At 40.0% G+C, this 21,890-nt stretch overlaps 1 protein-coding gene across 1 annotated transcript in view; it reads left to right on the top strand.

The window, feature by feature from the left end:
- The window catches only part of FAT4 (FAT atypical cadherin 4), a 150,151-nt gene that overhangs the window by 80,320 nt on the left and 47,941 nt on the right, over nt 1–21,890 (top strand). Inside the window, exons 3-6 of the mRNA XM_052814907.1 lie at nt 1,730–1,991; nt 4,563–4,913; nt 9,190–10,112; nt 10,866–11,040. Of these exons, the coding sequence (XP_052670867.1) occupies nt 1,730–1,991; nt 4,563–4,913; nt 9,190–10,112; nt 10,866–11,040 (1,711 nt within the window). The remainder of the gene's footprint in view (nt 1–1,729; nt 1,992–4,562; nt 4,914–9,189; nt 10,113–10,865; nt 11,041–21,890) is intronic.

A 21,890-nucleotide genomic window follows, 5' to 3' on the forward strand; every position in this document is an offset into this window, starting at 1 on the left:
TGTAAAATCTTGTTTTCTTTCTAAATTTCATTTTATCAGTTAGCTCAGTCTGACTCTTTGAAACAACACCCCAGAGAAAAAGTTTGGCATGAGGCACTCGTAAGGTCAGGTAACAAACGCTTGTCTCTCATCTCACAAATACGAGTGGATGTTTATTTCTGTTAATTTGCTTTTTTAGGCAAGAGTGTTTGAAACAGCTGTAGAATTTCTTTCTCCCTGATCTCTGATCTGTTGTTCACCGCAGAAGTGCCAGTCGCGTGCCAGTGGCAGGTTTCAGCTGTGAAAGCTAAGCTCTGGCTTGGCACCAGGGGAGGGCATGGTAAATATCTGCTCGCCCAGCAAAACGCATTGGCAGACATAGTCAGCACATGGGGTATAGGTACATGTATCTGATGCTGGAGGTTACCAAACCTTCAGTGCTCTTAAACCTGTCTTGGAAGAAGAAGGATGTGACTGCAGGATCTTAGATCTCTTTCTGTTTTCCCTTAAAGACCAATGTCAGTCTGCTAAGAAGCAAAGTTTAGAGCTGAGTACTGGCTTTTGGGGAAAATGTCACCCAAGCTGGTGCTGAGCGCTCTAGCCAGCTGCTTATATCCCCTGGACCACCCTCTGGCTGCAGCATCACACTGCACAACCCATCCCCAGGAGGTTGGTGAAAAAAGAGCTCAGGTAGTATCCCTTTTTCTAGGAAACCTCAGTACTCCTCAGAGCTAGGACCTATAAGGCGGATCAGTTTTCTTGTTAATAATCAATGATACAGATGGGATGCAAATGACTTTTCTCGGTGTTTGTGACAGGGCAGGGCTGAGGCAAAATGCACGGTGTCAATATCTTGTGAATGGAAGTTTCCATTTTTTTTTCCTAAGTTTTAATTTCAACCTTTAAGGGGAAGAAAAAAAAAAAAAAGCAATAATTTTTTTCTATGTAACATTACTTTTCCTTAATTTTCCTTTTAACCAAAATGCTTAAAGTCCATATGAATATTTTTTTTCCAAGGATGAATGAGTTACTTTGTTTGACCCAAAAGCAAATGCGTTTGATTTCCAGCACAACCCAAGAGATCAGAACTGTGATTTTAATGACACATGATTTGTCACTTCAGGGCTGTTTATTTACAGGGGTAAATGTATTTCCATGCTGAAACTAGCCTTTGAGGGGCAAGCACGGCTCCCTTGAGTTTCCCCTGATCGCGAGCTGCAGCTCTTGCCATGCATGCTGGCTGGTGGAGCAGCCGCGTGGCTGCCCCTGGTTGTCCCTCCTTGCATCCCTCCCTCTCCTCCTCCCTCCATCCCACCTCCAGAGAGCGAGAAAGGCAGAGCTGATCCCACTGGCAGGGATTTAATTTAACCTTTGTACATAAAACGAGAAGAATAAACACTGATCCCTGTTAAGAGGGAAGATGTTAACACTGCTCAGTGATGCTGGCTTGAAATTAAAACCGGTATCAGAGCTTTATGGTATTGACTGGATGCGATCCTTTTATGAACAGTGGAGCAAAAAGTATCTGGGTAATCTCTTCATTTCACGACTCATAAATAAAAACTGTGTGCGTATGCATCTTTACTGGGGGACTGAAGCAGGGACTGGGCAGGAAGGCTGTTTATTAAAGGAAACTGGTCTGAAAAATATTCGCCAAGTGCAGTTACTGGAACAATTCTTGTCTTACTGAAAATTATGATGTGGTTTTCCTGGCAAATAACTTGATTTGACCGCTTCTGTTTTTACTTAGGGAGCCAATGCCCTCGTCACATACACTATTATCAGCGGTGCAGATGATAGCTTCCACATTGACCCCGAGTCAGGAGACCTGATAGCCACCAAGCGCCTGGACCGGGAGCGCCGCTCCAAGTACTCCTTGCTGGTTCGTGCTGATGACGGCCTGCAGTCCTCAGACATGAGAATAAACATCACGGTTAGCGACGTTAATGACCATATCCCCAAATTCTCCAAGCCAGTGTATTCCTTCGACGTCCCGGAAGATGCCACTCCAGGTAAATAGGAAATGGCCCTAAAATTGACTGATTTTTTTTTTCTTTTTGTCAATCCACAGGGACCTGAGCGGGGGGGGGCGGGGGGGTGGATAGCAGACCTGTCTGACTTGGCCAGGAGACAGAAGATGCTGAAGGTGTCTATCAGATGGGGTGGAGAAATGGAGGGAACCACATCATGCTGAAAGTCTGCTTGCTAGGAAACCTGTACCACTAGTGAGGTCAAATTTCTTTTCAATGGGAAATAGAGAAATGGTTGCCACTTAGATAAATCCTAGATGCAGAACAGGAATTATGCCTGTATCCCAATGGAAGGCTCTGAGTGCAACTACTTAAAAAACAGCAAACAAAAAAGTAGTAGGAGGAACAACTTACAGGATACAAACAGTATAACCTATCATGAAGATGTAATGGTGATGCTAGTATTGATTTAGTGAGCCGTCTTCAGTGAATGTGACTTACAGTACTCAATTCATCAAGTGTAGGAGCACAAAATGGGTGACCGTTGAGCAGCCAGTAATACACCAATTCCTTAATAATATTCCCTGCACACGCTCAGTTACTAACCCTAACATCATATTTCCTTGATCTTGTCTTTGACTTCTGTTTTTGACAAGGTTTTTGTAGAAAATCTAACCTTTAGATAGTTAATTCTTGTTCCTAAATATGATCACCAACCTCTTAAGTTGTTGTTTTCTTCTTTTAAAGCTTGTTTCATACGCAAGAGTGTTTTGACGTTTAAAAGTTAGGTCATAAGCTAGAAAATATTTAGACCAAAAAAAGGTTTTCAAAAAACTGTGCTATATTATATGTCTCCAGATGAGAAATGAATATTACTTGCAATAAAAAGTTTCCAGTATTTTATACAGACTGCTAATATAAAAGCAGTATCTGCCAGTATTAGTAACTTAAGCATCTTAGAAGCTTGTTCTAAAACATGAATAAACAAAAGAGATGCAAATGACATGGTGATAGCTTTCAAGCTTTTATTAGGGCTTTGACTTATAAGCATGGGAGGCTCAGGCTGGGACAACCAAGATTACCCCCATGCCTCCAACTTTTGCACTCTGTCCCACAGTCAGAGTCCCAAAATTCAGTGGTGTTTTGCATTAAAGGTTTATAGTGCAATCGGCTGTGCCTCAGGAATCTGATCTGGAAGTAACTGAGGCATCTATGTAGCATGGGGCGGTTTGGTTGCCAATCCCCAGCTATGCTCTTCTCTCTTGTCGCTCAGAGTCCTGAGGCTCGGTCTGTTTTAGCAGGAATAACCCTGGAAATAGGGAGCGTAATTCCCTCCATGTTAAGATGAGGCTTCTCTCTTCAGTCATTGATGGGGTGTACATTTGTGCCCTATACCCAGCTCAGCAGTGATGGATGCCAAAGGAAGAAACAGGCTGATTTTGTACTTGAAATGCTGCAGCTTCTCCTATTCTGCTCTCCAGCAGTCCCGGAGCAGCTGGCAGGCTCATCCAGAGGTGAAGCACTGCGAGGTTTCCCCTTCGGGGCTCTGCTTTCTATCCCAGAGAGTAATCCCCATTCCCCTTGCAGTCTGGCAGCTGAGGTTGGGAATTGTACCTTCCCTGGGCCTCAGCGAGGCTCTCTGCTGAGCTTCCCTGAGCCTCCTGTGCTGCAAACTTGCCAGAGGGCTGATAATCCCCTCCAGCTTCGGGACAGCCCTCTTCACCAATTAACGCGCCATCAGAAATGTTAAAACGTGAGGTAATCAAATGGATGTAAATGATACCAGCATATTCAGCTGGATTAAGGGAAATTGTAGCTTCCTATTCTTCATTCTGATGATAAGCAGTTTTCATTGTCACGTTGCTCGAAAATAGTTAACTGTGCTGCAACGCATGGAATTCATCTGGCTCCATGGAAAAGAAATTAGGTGATTTATTTTCTTGGAAATGAGCTGATCTTAATTATAATTAGTGTTTGAAATACTAAAAAGTGACACTTAATTTCCAAACTTTAGTAAGATAGGTCAGTCGTGCGAACACAGCTATGCAGAAATGAAAACAATGGCACAAATTCACAAGGAGTTGAATTTCAGAAAACAGTGAAGAGCGGACCCCTATAAGGTTTCTAGTTTTCTAACCGCAGTTACCCTGCGAAGGCACTTTTTCAAAAAGTAGAGCTGGGATATTTGGTATGTACTGACATTTCAGTTTCTGCATTTAGAAAGAAATATCTAGAAGGTTGCAGAACTCATACTTGTCTGCAGGGAGGAGAGGGTCCTTTGAGCCATAGAAAGAAAATACCTAGCAGGAGAAAAGGTATTTTTGCCCCAGTTGATATCTAATCTGGACATGTTCCCTTTTAAAGATAAAACCAAATATTCCTGGCCATTTCTTGGGGTTTTTTAGTAGCCCTTTAAAATAAACATACTGAATACTGTTCCTTTCAGCTTTGAAAAACCTTTCCTCGTAGCTAGTCATATAATATTGAAGCTTGAATTTCTACCGGAGGATACCTCTTATTCTACAGAGCTGCTTGATGATGAGCTGGCTCTGACGACACCAGTGAGCTGCCTTTTGCAAGTGACTGATTTTGCTGTCCTGTCGTGCTGTGCAGGTTCCTTAGTGGCAGCCATTCTAGCCACTGACGACGACTCTGGTATCAACGGGGAAATCACATACACCGTAAGTGAAGATGATGAAGAGGGTATCTTCTTCCTGAACCCCGTTACGGGAGTCTTCAACTTGACGCGCGCGCTGGACTACGAAGCACAGCAGTATTACATTCTTACCGTCCGCGCGGAAGATGGGGGAGGCCAATTTACCACCATCAGAGTGTACTTCAATATATTGGACATCAACGATAACCCACCAGTGTTCAGCATGACCTCATACAGCACGTCTTTGATGGAGAACCTGTCTCCAGGATCCGCTATTCTCAACTTCAGTGTCACTGATGCGGATGATGGTAGGCATTTCCTCCTATTCTGTACCTCTGACGATAAGTACGTATTTCGCCTTAGCAACATATTAGAAGACCTAGCAGAAAAGGCAAATTAGGGCTATCCCTAGGATGCCATCATATACTTAAATTCACTGCATGCTGTGTAAATAGAAGTTATTTTTCACATATTTCACATTAGGTTTAAGTGGGTGGTTTCTTCCTTATTTTTATTTGTGATAAATTAAAAATACAGTCAAATACTGCTTTTAACTGCTGTTGCAGAAATGAGTTGCAGAGCTGTATTTTACCTAGAGCACGTTACAGCAGTTGAACACTATGATTTCTCCCCTGGTGCTTAGGTTGCACTTTTAAATTAGACCTAAGTGTTCTTTCAGATCGTTTTTTTCATAAAGTTTATAATGTATTCTAAATAAGGTTCTGGCAATATGAGAGATCATCTGCAATCAAATGTACTGTAACTTCTAAGTGGATCCTGAAGAGAATTGTGATCTATAGGGTATTGATAGTGGAGGTTAAAAAACTGATTAAAAGACACCATGGGAAAATTTCTCATTAGAATAAGCTTTAATCTTGGGATTATTTATGGCATCTAGAAGGTGTTAATGTATTGGAGTGTAAAAGATGCAATCTTTATAGCTTGCTTAACCATTTTGCCATTCAGTTTATGTCCAAGCAAGAATAATTGTAGAATATGGCCACAAAATACATAAAAATCATTGCATAGCATACTGCATTTTCTTAAGTGTCCACAGACATTTGTCAGTGTGACTTGATACAAAATGATTCATAACACTCATAGTGACTTTACAGGTGAAGGTTATTTTTGTGACATGTTAAGCAACCTTGTCTCCTCTCAACTTGGCACTGGCTCAGCAAAGCCTGTAGAAATGTCTTACGCTGAAATGTGTGCTTCAAGCGCAAAGCACCTACATGCTTCGAGGAATCCCAGTTTATGCATGTAAAATGACTGAGCTGATGAAGATTATTCAGTAAAACAGTTTTTCCTCAGGAAATGCTGAGCTGTTGAACTCAAACATTTTTGTGGGAACATAAATTTTGTGTTGATGGATAGAACTTTCCATGGTACAAATTGTGCAACTGGTTTTGAGATCAAACTGAGAAAGTGAGCGAGAAGAGATTCCATAAGATAAGCCAACAAGTCAGAAATTATAACTTGATGATATTGGCTATTCTTGCATGAATATCTCTTTCACCGCTCTTGTTAAAGCTTTTATTTTATGTAAACTAACCATAAGTTGGAGGATGAACTTGTGCTTGCATCATGCATATCCAGGGAAGGGGTTATTCCCTCAGACCTGTAGATAAATGGGTTTCTGTCTAATCTATCTCCTCTTATTTTCCTGTTAGGAGTACAATGCTTGGTTTCAAATCTTTTTGGAAGTTAATTTCACTTAACCATTATGGGTCTGTTTTCCTTTTCTCTCGCACCTCATACATTAATTTCCATCTGCGTGCAGTGGACATGAAGTATGTCATAGCACTGATGTATCATTTTACATTCATCATGCACTCAATTATCAAGGAAGCAACTGAGTATTTGAGGAGCAATGCAATGAGAAGTCAGATATCTTGCCTTTTATATTTTCTGGCACACTTTTCTAACAGGCTGGATTTAAAATTAATAGGGCAGAAATTTCATTCCAAGAGCATGCCACGTTGAGTTCCCCCATAGGACTGTAACTTCAGCAAATGTTATGATATATTGGTGTTTCTGTTTCAAGCCCGAACTTGTTATCCTGTGTCATCTTATATTTATCTAGAGTACAGAAATAGCTAGTACTATACTTCTCTGCATGTGGCTCACAGATAACGCACTCAATGCACACAAATGTAATTTCGTTGATTATGTATGTTATATGATCCCATAGTTTGAAGGAGCTCCGAAAAGACATTGTTTTATAATGAGGTATGCCTGTTGTTTTAGGATAAAAACTGATAAAAGACAAAACCATGGTGATAGTGAAACTGCTCCCATTTTCATTTTCTTGTTCGACACACTCCTTGGGAAACAGTAGCTGTTTATCTCAGCTTGGACAGTTTCTTATACAGATGCATAGTAAATATCAGCTACTGCTCTTAGTTAGAGCAATAAAGAACTCAGTTTGCTTAAACACATTCATTCTGAGATTCAGATTTTAATTTTTTCCACATCAAATTAACAGGAAAATTCTCAGGGCAAAGCACACGCTTGTCTATTTGTTAAAAAGTATAGCAGGATATTCCTCCAGGCAAAAACCGGTGGGATTTCCCAGTTAGACCCTGCAGGTGTTTACTGAATGGGGGGAGGGGAGCAGGATTTTTTTTTTCCTCATTAGTAAATAAATAAAAATAGAAACAAGACCCTTAAAAGAGCATCATCTGAAATTGGTGGCTCCATGTCTGAGCTCTCACTCAGAGTTTTATCAGATTAACCCTCAGATTAAATAAACCCAAAGCTCAGCAAAGAGAATGCGCCCTACATTCTCTCTAAAAGTCCAGCTCCAAACCTGGGGAGAGGGGATGGACGAGGCGCACAACGCCAGCCTGGCATGCTGTGTTTAAAAAGGAATAGCTCATTAAGTGGCAGTCCTGGCTCCACTGGTATTTAGGCAACTCTCCTTCTGCTTCACACTTTAATCTATTAGCAGCATTGAAACCTATGAGAATACAGGACAAGGAATGAAAAGGTACATGGAGGTGAGATAAAGAAGAATAAGCAGTAAATTTTATGGAACAAACACCACCAGATAAAACACTGGGGAAAAAAAGAATATTTTTAAAGTAATTTTCGTCTGTAAGATCTAATTCCTACCCACCTCCAAAGTCAATTGACAAAAATCTTGAATTGCCAGAAAGTACTTTACTGAAATCAGAAGACTTTCAACCATATAATTAGTCATTTGAAAATACAACTGAACAAAAAACAGACTAGCATTAAACTTTCACGGTGCTTCACTGTGATCAAAGTAATGTAGGAACACTAATATCTGGCATATAAATGTATTAATTTCTTTAATTGCATTAAAATATTTTGTCTTTCATGTTTGATTCTATTTATTTTATAATTCAGTTCCTACAAGAGAAGAGGAGAGAGGGAAAGATGCCAATTAGAGTAGCCACTGGGGGAAAGACAAGTAAGACTAGAGTTGCCAAGTCTGAGTGTAATCAACAGCAGAGATTAATAAATCTAATGCAGGAATAATTTTATTATCAAAGAAATTCAGTCAGAGGGAAAAGAGCTTCTGAGTAAAAATGACAAAACACACAGTGAAGTAATCAGCTACTTAAGCAGACAGCTTGGTTTCTTTGCATGAAAAAGCAAGTTTGAGGGGTAAATTAGTAGTAAAAGGTCTGTTAATCTACTAATCCTAAATCACAGTCTTTATGACCCAAAACAAGAAAAGAGGATTTTCGAAATTAATTAAAGTAGGAGTAAGAGAGAGAGAGAGAGAGAGATGAGAGAAGATTCATTTCAATTAGGTGTCCTCAAAAATTAGTTGTTTAGAGTGAACTCTAGAGTTGAAGCAGTAACATAAATTTGTTTCCTGTATGGCGTATTTAAGGTCATTTCACAGCCTTGTCAAGATTTAGAATGCATTTCCCTTACCAGAATTATAAATCTCTCCCTTGACCATAATTGCTAGTTGTGTTTCGATCATAAGATGACAGCTGTTCATCTGATATTTTGGAATACAATGCCGTATATGGGAAGCATACCTCTCCCCAGTATTCACTCTTGGCTTGCTCCAGCTAGGCTTGGGAGTTTCTGGTTGTGGCTTTTTTTAATTGGGTGGAAGGATTCATCAAATAATTACATTAGTAATAATGTTGCTTAGTTGAACTGGGGAGAATGGAGGGAAACAGCTGTTCAGTTAGCAGCAGAACTATTAAGTCTTGGTTTCTGAAGGAAAAGCCTTCGAAACCTTTATCCCTAACCATTGTAGATGGGGAAAAAATACCCGTGTTGCCGCTGTGCAGCTCCTGCTGAATGAAATGCAGAGATAAGCTCTGCCAGCCGTTCCCTCTGCGGCTGCTCCAATTAACATCCTTCCCTCTCTCTCTTCAACTCTTGTCAGAAAATAATTATTTCAAAGGCTTCTGTTCCACTGTGAAACTTGGCTGAAATTAGCTGATGGATTCAAAAATGGTGATGAGAAGGGTAAACAGGCAGCATGATCGTACAGTCCTCATTTCCATAGGAAATGAGGCCAGAGACATTTATATCTAGGTCAGTGGGATGAAGTCACGTTCTCTACCTTTCTTCTCCCCACCCCACCAGGCTCCAACTCGCAGCTCTCCTTCAGCATCGCATCCGGGGACAGCGCGGGGCAGTTTGGCATCGACAACAGTGGGGTGCTGAGCATCAGGCAGCCTTTGGACCGGGAAAGCCAATCTTTCTACAGCCTCGTCGTGCAAGTCCATGACATGGCCCCTCTCCCAGCCTCCAGGTATACAAGCACAGCCCAAGTTTCAATTATTCTGCTGGATGTGAACGACAGCCCTCCAAGTTTTATCTCCCCGAAGCTGACCTACGTCCCAGAAAACACACCGATAGATACGATTGTGTTCAAAGCGCAGGCGACTGATCCCGACAGTGGTCCGAACAGCTACATCGAATACAGTCTGCTCCGGCCTCTGGGAAACAAATTCAGCATTGGCACTATTGACGGTGAAGTGAGGCTCACCGGGGAGCTCGACAGAGAAGCCATGTCCAACTACACCTTGACTGTGGTAGCCACGGACAAGGGCCAGCCATCCCTTTCTTCATCTACGGATGTGGTGGTTATAGTCCTGGACATTAATGACAATAACCCGCTTTTTGCCCAAAAGCTTTATAAAGTAGAGGTGGGGGAAAATACTTTGACAGGGACGGATTTAATCCAGGTGTTTGCTGCGGATGGAGATGAAGGTACAAACGGGCAGGTCCGCTATGCCATCGTGAGCGGAGATGCCAATAATGAGTTTCGGATCGATTCTGTGACGGGGGTGATAACAGTTGCCAAGCCTTTGGACAGAGAGAAAAAGCCCTCCTATACACTGACTGTTCAGTCAGCCGACCGCGGGAGCAGCCCAAGGACCGATACCACAACAGTCAGTATTATTCTGAAGGATGTCAATGATTATATTCCCACATTTGAACTTTCTCCATACTCTGTGAACGTCCCTGAGAACTTACAGACGCTCCCAAAAGTTATTCTTCAGGTGAGTACATTCAGCAAATAAATATGTATCTCCTACAATTATTAGCATGCCTCAATATATGGTATTAATGTATAGTGTCTTTCCTCCAAAATTAAAAAGGTGCAAGACAATTGAAAAATTGCCCCTTGGCTTTAATCTAACATGCAGTGGTTGTTGGCTTGTTTTCCTTTTCATTTGTTTGGGTGGGGGGATTTTTTGCTTGTTTTTCACCAAAAGTTTATATTCTGCTTTGGAGTTTTGTTTGTGTTTTCCCTACCTATCTTCCTGCCTACACTTGGACTTTAACAGTTTGCTCTCTCTCTCATCTCAGTCTCAACTTTCATGCAACAAATCTCTCAATCTGATCATTGCCTACATGGGATGAGGCTCTGTGCCTAACACTGAAAGAGCACTAAATAGATTCAGCCAGCAGGACATGCAATGCCTGCTTTGATACAGAGCTCAGCCTATACCAGATCATCTGTGGTTTTCACTGAGCCCCAGCATAGTCTTCACTGTATTTATGCTTGAGAAAAATAAGTAATCAACTATTTAGTATTTTCAAATTATGCTTTTAAATCCATCACCACTGTGTTAAGTCGTTTTTACAATTACAGCTAATTTACAGTAGCCCTTAAAGCATTTGGATTAATTAATTTTGTAAATTTAGATTATCGTCATAGAGAATATTTCCTCCACCCCAATACAATTTTATAGACCCTGCACGCATCAGTTCTTGATATATCTTCCCACTTGTTTGCATTGCTTTTTTAGGTTGTAGCAAGGGATGATGATCAAGGCCTAAACAGCAAACTTACTTATGTGCTGGTGGCTGGAAATGAAGAAGGAGCCTTTACTCTCTCGGCCAGTGGAGAGCTGCGCTTGGTGCAGAGCCTGGACCGGGAGGCAAAGGAGCAGTACGTACTACTGATCACAGCTGCTGATTCAGGTAAAGCAAACGGGCAGTCTCTTCTGGTGAAATCTCATTATCTCTTGAAAACATTGCATTCTGGATAGAAAAGAAATATTTTCATGATGGTCTGAAACTTTAGTGGATGGAGATTGGTACCCAAGGTTCAGTTTAGATCTCTTGTGTGTGGACCTGGGTTTACCTGTTGTCGAAGGGCGTTCAGTTTCTGGAAGTCAGGATTTTTTTTGTCCTTATGTCTAGTTGTCTGATATTAGTAGGACTCACTACGGATTTAGGTAGGTTGATTTTCGCCCTGCAGTAGTAAGTGGTCCTACCTAGATCATAAGAGCCTCGTGCATGGCAATAAAAAACCAATATAAATGGTAATAAAACCCAGTATAATGTTGTCATCAGAAATGTGCAGCCAGGTCAAATCAATGGCCAGAAATCAGCTATAGACTACTCAATCCTACTGAAATCTTACCCCTGAAAAGTAAAGAAAATTTACATTTCAACATTTTAATTTTCTGCTTTGCTCAGCATCCAGTCATACGTATGCTCCAGAATCCCAAATGTATTCCAAGTTCCCTCAGTTTAAAGCAGGACGTGAATTCTTGTTATGAAAATTAATTACACTTTCACTTGAGGTGTCCGAGCACAAAAGTTTGGTTTCAGATTTTGGTATGAATATTAGTAACAAAGACATCCTGCATCATATTCTGGACTGATCTGCGGTCCCCCACAGTCTGATGGATTTAATTTACTGCAGAACTTGTTCTTACTTTCTAATAATAAAAATAGAAGCAAACCCAACTTGTTGACATGTGAGTACGATTTTGTTTTTTGCCATATTGTGTTCAGTATCTTTTGTCAGTGACAATATCTATGGCTTATATTTTCCTATTGCAGCAGTGCTCAGGTATTTCACAGTCTGAGCACAGCTGAGGCTGAGAAACACAATTTTAGGACTCGACATATTATTTGTCTTGTACTTTGGCTAGAGATACTGTATGCTTTGTATTTTTCACACTGGCTTTCTGTTACTCTGTAGCCGCAAAGCGCTCACTTGTGAGTTGAACTTGCTTGGGCTTGAACGTCCTTATGTTCCTTCAGAAGCTGAGGCTGGATATGTGAGGGAAAGCAGATCCTTGATGTCTGTTTACTCTCCCAGTCCAAGTTGGCAGGAGTCAATTAGGCCTGTACAAAACTTACTAGCTCTACGTACAAAATACCCAAAGGCTGAACTGATAAGGGGTGTCACACAGCCAACAATTATTGTCCTTCTTGGAAAAAGGGGAGGAGCAAGAAGTCAGCTGTACCCCACGCCTAGCACCATGTGTCAGCCAAAAGATTGACAAGAGCACAATCTTCTCCTAGACTTGGTTTCCTAAAAAATATGAAATCCAGGAGATTTACCCAACCATACCAAATGAAAATATTTATTTGTTTTGGGAGATGTTAGAGTTTCAGATAATCCAGGGGAGACTTTAATACATGAAGTGTGCATGGGGCCTTTGCCGTAAGTGGCTGACCAGAACAGCAGTATGTTTTATTAGTTACTGTGTTTAAACATGTAGGTATTATGCTGATTGAACAGTTTGAAGCTGTTTCATTTTTTAATTTGCTATGTTCTTATAAAGCTAACTCACAAGTTATTATTCCCTTCTATCAGTGTTAAAAGGTACTAGCAAAAGTATTCAGAAGCAGATGTTCAGTAGTAACTTTAAGCTAAATTTAACTGTTCTACTGTGTTTAAGTTTACAATCTGACTAATCCACAGTTAGTGTGATTTGGTATAGTTTTCAACCAGCCTGGTGAATAATGTTAGATAACATCTGGTTAGACTGAAGACTTGCTCTAAATTAATGTCGTCAAAGAATACATTTAAAACTATGTTAGTCATGATTTATCCAAACTAAAACATCCCAGGAAAGTATCCAGCTTCAGTAGACGTCAATGCTAGAACTTTCCTTGATTTCATGGAAGCGAGATGTGGACCGTAGTCATAATTGATACTTTAAGTACTTTAAATATATTACATACTTAAGAAATTCTAGGGGATCCCTGTTATGCTTGAATTAGTCATAGTAAGTTCAAGCAGTCTAGATGGTAAAGAACACTCTGGCATATAATTCATTGGAGACCTCTTAAAAAGCCATGTTTGTCATAATAATGTGGAACAAATGGACCAAGTTACGGACTCTGGCATTTCTGTCGAGCTGCATCTCAAATTTTATATTGCTATAAATTACATTATCTTACATAGAATACACATGTACTTCTGTAGACATTTGGCAGATAAGTTAGAAAAATATGTGAGCAAGCCTTTCTAAAAGAGTTGCAATTTACCAGAAGAAGAATGTATTTTTAAATAATAAAACATTTTTTAAAATATACAAAACGTTACAAAAGCTATCAGTAAGGGTGTGTGATGGATATCCAGGTGGTAACACACTGACCTTTGCTAGTAAGTGCCCGCTTCATTAAATTAGGTAGTTCTGGCTGTACTAGCAGAAAGATGGCAATGACACAATCTTGAAATGGGTAATAGAAGTGTTTTGAATATTATGTTCTTGGGGAGCTGCTAAATGTTTATAAAAGAAACTCTCACAGGCATGTCCAGCTCTTTGCCTAATGTAACTATTTCTTTAGAGTGTCTTTGTTTGTATTTGTTTGATAATGCTTAGAAAGAATGATTTCGCATAGAGACAATTCAAGCAGAAACACACATGCAAAACAGGTAGTGCTCGTCTGTAGGAAAGCAGTGCCTGCCAAAATGTTGAAGAAAGCAGACTTGTCTGAAATTATCCACATCCATATTATCTTTGAAAATAAATCAAGGGGAAGGTATTATACTTTGCACTTTGAATTTGGCTTTTATTAGCTGCATTAAACAGTCTTTCAGATTGTCTTTAGCAGCCCAAGCAACAGTCTTGCCATATATGGTGCATCTATTTAGGGTTTTTTTACAGATAAAAATCATGGTAGACATCCAGATGCAGTTAACGCTGGAAATGTCTGGGTAGCACATCAAGGGCAAAATTTTGTCTGTCCAACCCACTTCCCATTTTTCTTAGGATCTGCATCTCAATTTCTATAGGCTACACTGACTGGTTTAAAACATTAAAAGACGATATCCTGCTCCTATAGAAGTCTATGCCAACTCTTCCCTTTCTTTCAAGGGAGCAGACACAACACATGCTTAGAAGCACCTTTAGACATGAAAACTGATGGATTCCCAGCTTGGTTTTGGTTGTCTTCCTGATCTCCCTATATATAATCAAGGATTTCTTACTTTTCTTATGTTTATCATCACTTCATCAACTGGTAACGGTGGTTCTTACAGTGTTACCCTAGCCTGTGTATGAGGAAGTTGATGGAAGAAGAAGGATTTTTAATTTTTCATTAGTTTTATCGAGAGGTGTCAGTCCAACGTACTTGAAAACAATCCGTGGCCTCAGAAGGTGCAGCCGCTTTGGTGATGGCTGTTATTTCATCCTCAGCACCTTATGGGTTTTATAGCAGGTATTGGCAGCACGTACACTGAGTCTGTTTGCAGCAGGTGAAGGATTAGGATGTTGCAAAGCAGCAGCCCACATATGTGAAGCCTTGAGCCAGTAGGGCTGCATGGGGTGCTGGCTCAGAAATCTCTGTGCTTCGTCACGCCATGCAGGCATGCTCTTCCAGACCCCAGATTTCAGTCCTTGGCACATGAGAAGAGTTGTTGAGTTATTAAGAGTTGAGCTGCTCATAAGCATGCTGGGCAGGTCAGACAGGGACCGCTGGTGGGACCACATGCACCAGTGACGGAAATTCGGGCAGTTGTTGAAAAAATGCTTTCCCAAGCAAGAGCTCCCCTCAGGCCCAGAGAAGTCAGTCATGATATATGCATCGTCCTGGCTCTGGCCCAACTATTCCTTGGCCTTGCCTGCTAATCCTCCTCAGGCTAGATCTTGGGTCAGCAGAGAGTCTTCCCTCCGCTCTGGGGTAGGGAAAAAACTGATAAAACGTTTTCTGGCGCTTGGCTCAGTGATTTGTGGCCATGCAGCCTGCTTCATGCCCAGTTTCCACAAGACAGTCTGCACAAAGGTTCTTGATTACAACCTTGTTTTATCATCACTCTTCCCTCACTTCTGCACTTCCACCCTGCTCTAACTACTGCTGGGTCTCAGGTACTAGACTGCCGCTCTAGGCAGTGGGGATTTACAAAGACACGCAAAGCGTCCGTCGCGAGGAGCATGCAGCATCTTCCAGGGCTGTACACCTGTGGCTTTGGTCGAGAAATAAAACATAATTCAACCCCAAAGTTCAGCCATCCCAATTTAGAGCCCCTCTTGCAGCGCAAGCTGTAAGACCAGAGTGCATGAATTATAAATATAATGACAGGCAAAATGATGGACTGTGGAATAACATGATAGTGTTTAGATTGCAGATGCTCCCCAAAAATGTCTGCTAGCATAAACGCCAAGAAACCTACATGCAACTATTTGAATGTGACTTTATGGGTCTATTTCTACCACGTAAATCATTTGTTTTGCTTCACTATACCCTTCTTCATGGCAAAACGGTTGGGAAAAGACACTTTCTAAATTTTTTTTTCACCTCATCTGGTGGGGACGCAGCGTTGGGTAAACATTCACTTCTGGCACCGTGACAAGAACTGGTGCAGCTGCTTTTATCATCCCTGTCTTTAACTCTTTGAGCAATTTTCTGGAGCAAATGTTAGCATTCCAACAGTCCTCCTCCTTTTATTTATTGGTTGCAGGGATGTCGAATAGCACATCTGGAAACCTGCTAGCTGCCCAGGACTACTGTTTAAATAAACTGCACCCCCCATCTCTTGATTTGGTTGGTCAGAATGGCGTATTGCCACACTAAAACCAAAATCAAAATGTGATGTTTCTAATTAGAAGCTGTGTTTGTGTGGGGTTTTTTAATTATCTTTTTTTAAATAATCTATTTACTGATTTAGATAAATAGTTTTGAAAGAAATGAATCAGTGGACTGATTATTATATTTAGTTAGCTGTTCTTTGTATACATCCCTGGCCTGTATGAAAAACAGCCATATGTTTTTTCTTTAGAAGATGTTGGCCCCCGACTTATGCGTTCTTTCCTTCAAGAATGCAGGAGGGCAACCAAGCAGAGAGGTTATATCCTCCTCAGGAATTCTCTTTCAAGACAGGCTTTTGGTTCCCTTCAATCCTAAAATCAAATGAAATCTGACAGTGTAGTTGTATTGGGTTTTAACACATTTTAAGATATTTCCCAGTTTGCGGTGACAAGTAAAGGATGGCTGTATTTTCTAGTAATGGTAAGAAAGAGTCTTGAGGGTTAACACTGTGTGAGATTTGTTTGACTGGGCTTAGACATTGATACCTATTCTGTTTTCTTAGCATATGCTGTATTTCTACTTAACAGGCAGTCTACAGTGTGAAAAGATGTTGCCTGAAAAGAATGAGTTGTATTTTTAAAACAAATTCAGCTATTTTAAATCTTGTTGCTGTCAAAACAAACGAGCAACTCACAAGTTTCAGTTAGAAATGTCCTGTTTTCCATGCTTTCTGTGCTATGTCTAAATATACACATCGCTTCAGGCTTCGGTGAGCTAAATGAAGCCGACGTATGCTTACCTTGGTGCTTAGCAGTTTACATAATGATTGCTCTCTTCTATGGTCTTCTTTTATGCCACAGCTGTTTCAAAATGAATATTGGTTTCTGTCCCAGCTCCATTTATTTCCTTGCCCTTATGGAAGCTCTTCCTCATGTCAATGCTGTCTACTTAAGTCTAGTTTTACTGGTTTACTATTTTACTAGTTTTATTATCTTTGCTCTTCTAATACTGGTACTAGAACTATCATTTTAGTAGTTTTGCATGATTTTTTTAATTTGTTTTTAAATTACACAGTGGGAGAACTGAAATGGCGACAGACTCATCGGTGAGTTCATAGTGTTCATTTTGTCCTACCGTCATCTAAAATCAGGAGAGAAGAGAATTGAGAGTGGCTTTTTGTAGTTGTGGGAAGCTAATAGCAGGACCTTACCCTTTCACAGAGCCTAGAAACTGTTAGCACTTTTTAATTTTTCCCTAGAAGACGAAAGCTCAAAAAGCTATTTAGGAAGCAGGTTTACGGCAAAGTCAATCCAATGTCCCCTAGAGAGTAATTGTCAAGGAAGAGAGCGTATCGATGTCTATACAATGTGACACGTTTACGCCCCAAAGGAGATGAGGGCTTTAGCCCATCCCTTCAGAGGACCGCCCCGCAAGATGCGCAATCCAGCCCCAGAATACTATTTGAGGGATTTAGTCTTCTATTTGGAGTTAAACCTTCATTATTAGATCACTATTTTCAGAATAGTTCAGCGAGAGCCTCTGGGCTAAATCCAAGTGTCTGTGTTCTCTGGGGTGCAGTTATGGGAGAGACGTATATTCAGGTTGGCAAAGGGCTCAGGCTGGCCAGTGCAAGCTGAAATATCTGTGGAAAAAATGAAAGTTTTTCACTCAGGTTAAAATTGTGGACAGAACTTCAGTTTTGAAAGCAGCTCAATGGTGATGGTGGATTTTATTTGCACAAGGCAAGGGGTTAGAAATCCATGTTAAACATGTTTGTTCTCTATAGTTCAGACGTACTTGTGGACTTTTCTAAAAGTCCTCAATTTAAGTGCATACCTCTCTATTCAAACATTTCTTGCGTGTGTAATTCCCTCTCTGCTCTCTGTTGGGATCATGGAGAATCCAGTGAGTAATTGACAGACTTATTTAGGATGGGATAAACTGCTTCTAGCTGAATTTTGTTGGGTAAGCTGTTCTCCATTTCACTGCATTCAACAAAAGAAAAAGAAGGGAAATTATTCTAAATAATGTAAGATCTTCTAATTTGCTCTTATTAATGTATATATAAAATCGACCAATTACTAAACTATAGCCTTTATAAGTATTATTCCTTAGAAACAGGCTTTCAGGGATTTTGCATTGACAGAGACAGAGGCAAGAAGGTTCAGAAATCGGGGTGTTGGAAGAGAGCCAGCTATTGCAGAACTTACGTGGGAGGGGGCATCAAGCACAGTGTGTGCATGTTTGTGCTTTGCAATATAAAAACCTGCAGTCTATCTGCACAAAAATATAGTAATGTTACTCAGGTCCAAGTGGAGTTGAGAAGAACTCCATAGGTTCTACCTCAAGAGGATGCAAATCCCATAATTGTTTTGTTGTTTTGTTTTGGTTTTTTTTTTAAAATAGACAAAGAGAATCCTAATGAGGATAATGTACTTCTCGTCCAGAGTCTAGGAAAGCATAAGATAAGATGTACTAACACAGCCAAAAGTATTTCTCTATAGACATTCTTGGAATTATAGTTGAAAATATCGAGTTTTATTAGATAACTAAATCTTTTGCCTCTTTGCATCCCTCATAAGTAAAAGAAATCCAGACTGTTGGTAGAAACATCATTATTTATTAAGAATTTTTGGTTAGTCATAAATGTTGGTGCGAATTGTTGTTCTTTCTTTCAAGGAACATAATTTTATGCCGCCTAAAAAGACTGAGTGTAGGTGATGGCCTTTCTTACTCTATCAGGTTACCTCATCACTAATGAGGTAAACAGGAATATCCAGTAATTCAGTGTTGTTTCTCATCATCCAGAGTTTCTTACAACAACCTTGTAAAAATAACAAAGGAAAAAAATAGAGATAAAGAGCTACAACTACCAGCTTTGCCAGGGGTGCGTGTGCCATGAACTGTCAAAGCAGACTTCTGCTCTTTCTTAAAAAGTTAATCTAATAAAAAGCAATTAACGCCATCTTCAATGCAGGATTACAGATTTATCTGATTAAAATTTGAAATATTCTCAGTCATAAATGCTAAAAGTGTTGATCTGTGGTAAGCTGAGATCAACTGTACTATGTACTGTACTGTATGGAAGACATAGTTCAAAGAAGTTCTTACCACTCTTTTTCAAGTAGCTTATCTGCTTGGTAGGGATATTTTTTTCTCCTTTATTTCCATCCACGTTGGGATGGAAATTTCCAGTGCATAGTTGGGAAAAAGTACTTTCTTGCTTTGGTTGAAATACCATTGTTTTCTCAAGTTTTGTGATTATATCTTGCATTAATTTCTGGAATGTCACCCCCATGTTCACAAAAGACTCATGGGCACTTACCGTGATACGAAGCAAATATGAATGGGATGCACTTTAGGGGCCTGCTCAAATTAGTGTGAAATTCATTAAATGAGCCAGTTATCGTCCTGATCCTCAGTCTCATCTCACATGCATGGTCTTAAGATCTACCGCTCCTCTCAGCCCTACCACTGCTAAAGTACAGCTTTATTGAATGTATATTGGCGAGTCAGTTAGGCACTGTTACCTGTAAAGAGTTTACTGAGAACATATAGAGAAGGAGTGATGAAAAAGTGAGAACTGAACATATGAAATATGCCAGAGCAATTCAATTTTCATTGAATTTTGCCATGGTACAGAAAAACATTGTGCAGTATTGATCCAAGTGAATGCAAACATGACTGTCAGATCTTTAAGCTGTCTTCACTGTTGTCCTGGCTTCTTTTTTTTTTTTTTTTTTTTGCTTTACTATTATTTCTTAACTTCTTGGTGCTAGTTTGAGGTGAAAAAAAGTGTGTATATCACTTTGAAAAAGTTTCAGGTAGATTTATTTAAACTGGAAAACAAGCTAGAATATGATGCTTAATATGTGGGATTTAGTAGATGATCGAAAATTTCAGGAAAGAAAGAATTGTCAGTTTGTAAATTTTCAGGCTGTTACACTTTCTCTCTTATCTCTTCATTCATCCATCTTGCTACGATTAGTTTGGAAGTTTTAAATGAAAATTAATTTAAAATTATTGTCCTGCTTACATCACTTTTAAATGAAATTCTACTTCAGATGTGTTAATGAGTTTGCTGAATGTAATCTGTTTTGCAGAAGAATAAGATAACTAGAATAGTTATTATGCTATGCAATTTCTCAGCCTTTGAGAAATAACTAAGATTTTTCTAGTCATGGTGATCTTAAACCATTTTTTAAATTAAACGTTACACCTTATAAATTGACCTGCTAGCTCATTCTTCAAATACAAAGCTACAATTTCAGGAAGCCTTAATTGCAAGGATAAAACAAGTAAGACATGCACATATGGCCTGAACACTTATCCTGCTGGTTAATCTTCACTATTTATACAGGGTGTTTTTAAAGCATAATTCAAAATCATGCATTACAGGAATTTCGCTGTGGGATATTCAGGAGTCACAAGCAGTCAAAAATTGCCTTAGTCAGCAGTCCCTGCAGGAGCCAGCTTCTCTATTTTTTCTGTTTACAGCAGTAACTTATAACAAGGAGAAGTAATTTGGTGGTTTTAAGAAAATATTTTTTTAAATGTCTCTGCCTTTCTTTTAAGCTGCAGTTCCACTTTCTTTAAATCTTTACTTTGGTCACCGGAGGCGTTGGCGGTGCACATGGTCATGCCTACCCTCCTAGAACCACCTGCGGGACGGGCATGGGGAGATGCCCCCTTACAACCAGTCATGTGCCAGGTTTTGTTATGAGCATTATATCCAGCTGTGAAAAATTTTCCTTAAAGATTCATTTTTTGAAACGTATTTGGAAGAAGGCAACTTCTTGCTCTGGAAATATATGCAGTTCTGGCTAAGAACGTGCAACACCTGCATGTGCCTTTTCTGAGCACCATCTCCAATGACCTGTACCTTTGATGTTAATAGCTTACAAGTGTATATCAAGGGGTTTATGGCACATGGGATTAATGCTTGTGCCTTTCGGGGAAGGAGAACGAAACCTGACAGCCACGAGTCGCTAACTGGCATCTGCTTATGTCAGCAACCCCGTATCCAGCTTACGCTGTGGGCGGTGGAGCAGGATGCTTTCAGCCTTTCCTTCGTACGTTTTGAAATTTGCTAAACAAAAGCAGCAATGGGGAAACTGGAGGAATGTATTATCTACCATTTTTTCAGATGTGTAAGCGATAAGTTTATGATGTGTGTGTGTATGTGTAGAACGAGATTGTTACCTGGAACACCTTGAAGTTGTGCTAAATAAATACTATTCTTTTGCTTTATTGCATGTGGTTTTTTCTCGGTCTGTATCTGTGTTGCAGTAGGTCCAGCTCTGTAATAGTGCAACAGCTTTTTTTCCTCTCAGAGTAAACAGCTGCAGGTAACTTGTTCTGATGAGCAGATCAGAGGAAAAGAACAGTGATAAGGAAATGTATATACACCAGAGGGCTTAAAATAGTCTCTGTATGTGCATACAAGTCCCACCCTTTCAACAGCATATTAAATTATTGCAATGCAATGTTGCCCCTGTTGTGAAACTGCAAAGATTAGTGAATTCAAAGGATGCAGTCAGTCAGGAATTTTGATGGGAAACTATTCAAATTTAAAAATCATGTGGATAAAACCAGATGAGAGATCCTGTCTTGCATTCCTATTTGGGACAAGGATTTCTTTTGCACCGTCAAAATGTGTGAATATGTGTGTGTGTGCACGTGAATCAGCTTAAGCGTGGCTGGACGTGTCATTGCTTGAACAAGGTTGGACTCTTGTCTAGTGAATTTTTTTTACTTCCGATGGCTTATGTTCCCAAATTTAGGTCTATTTGCTCCCAGCTTCTTTAGGCTGGTAGATGAAGGAGGATATTGAGGTTTCTATTATCTGATGCAGTACAGAAAAATCTTCTTTTTTCTTGTCAGATAATCCTTGCACAAGTACAGCTCTATCCCAACAGTTCCCTTGTTTTCTGAAGTACAAGTTCTGTTAAATCAGCTTTGGGAACAACTACTACTTCATACCTAACTATGAGAAAAACTCAAGATTTGACACACTGAGAAGTTTGTAAAATCTGGGTTCCTGTATGGTCTCATTC

Source organism: Harpia harpyja, chromosome 2 (genome assembly GCF_026419915.1).
Source record: "Harpia harpyja isolate bHarHar1 chromosome 2, bHarHar1 primary haplotype, whole genome shotgun sequence".
NCBI lineage: Eukaryota > Metazoa > Chordata > Aves > Accipitriformes > Accipitridae > Harpia > Harpia harpyja.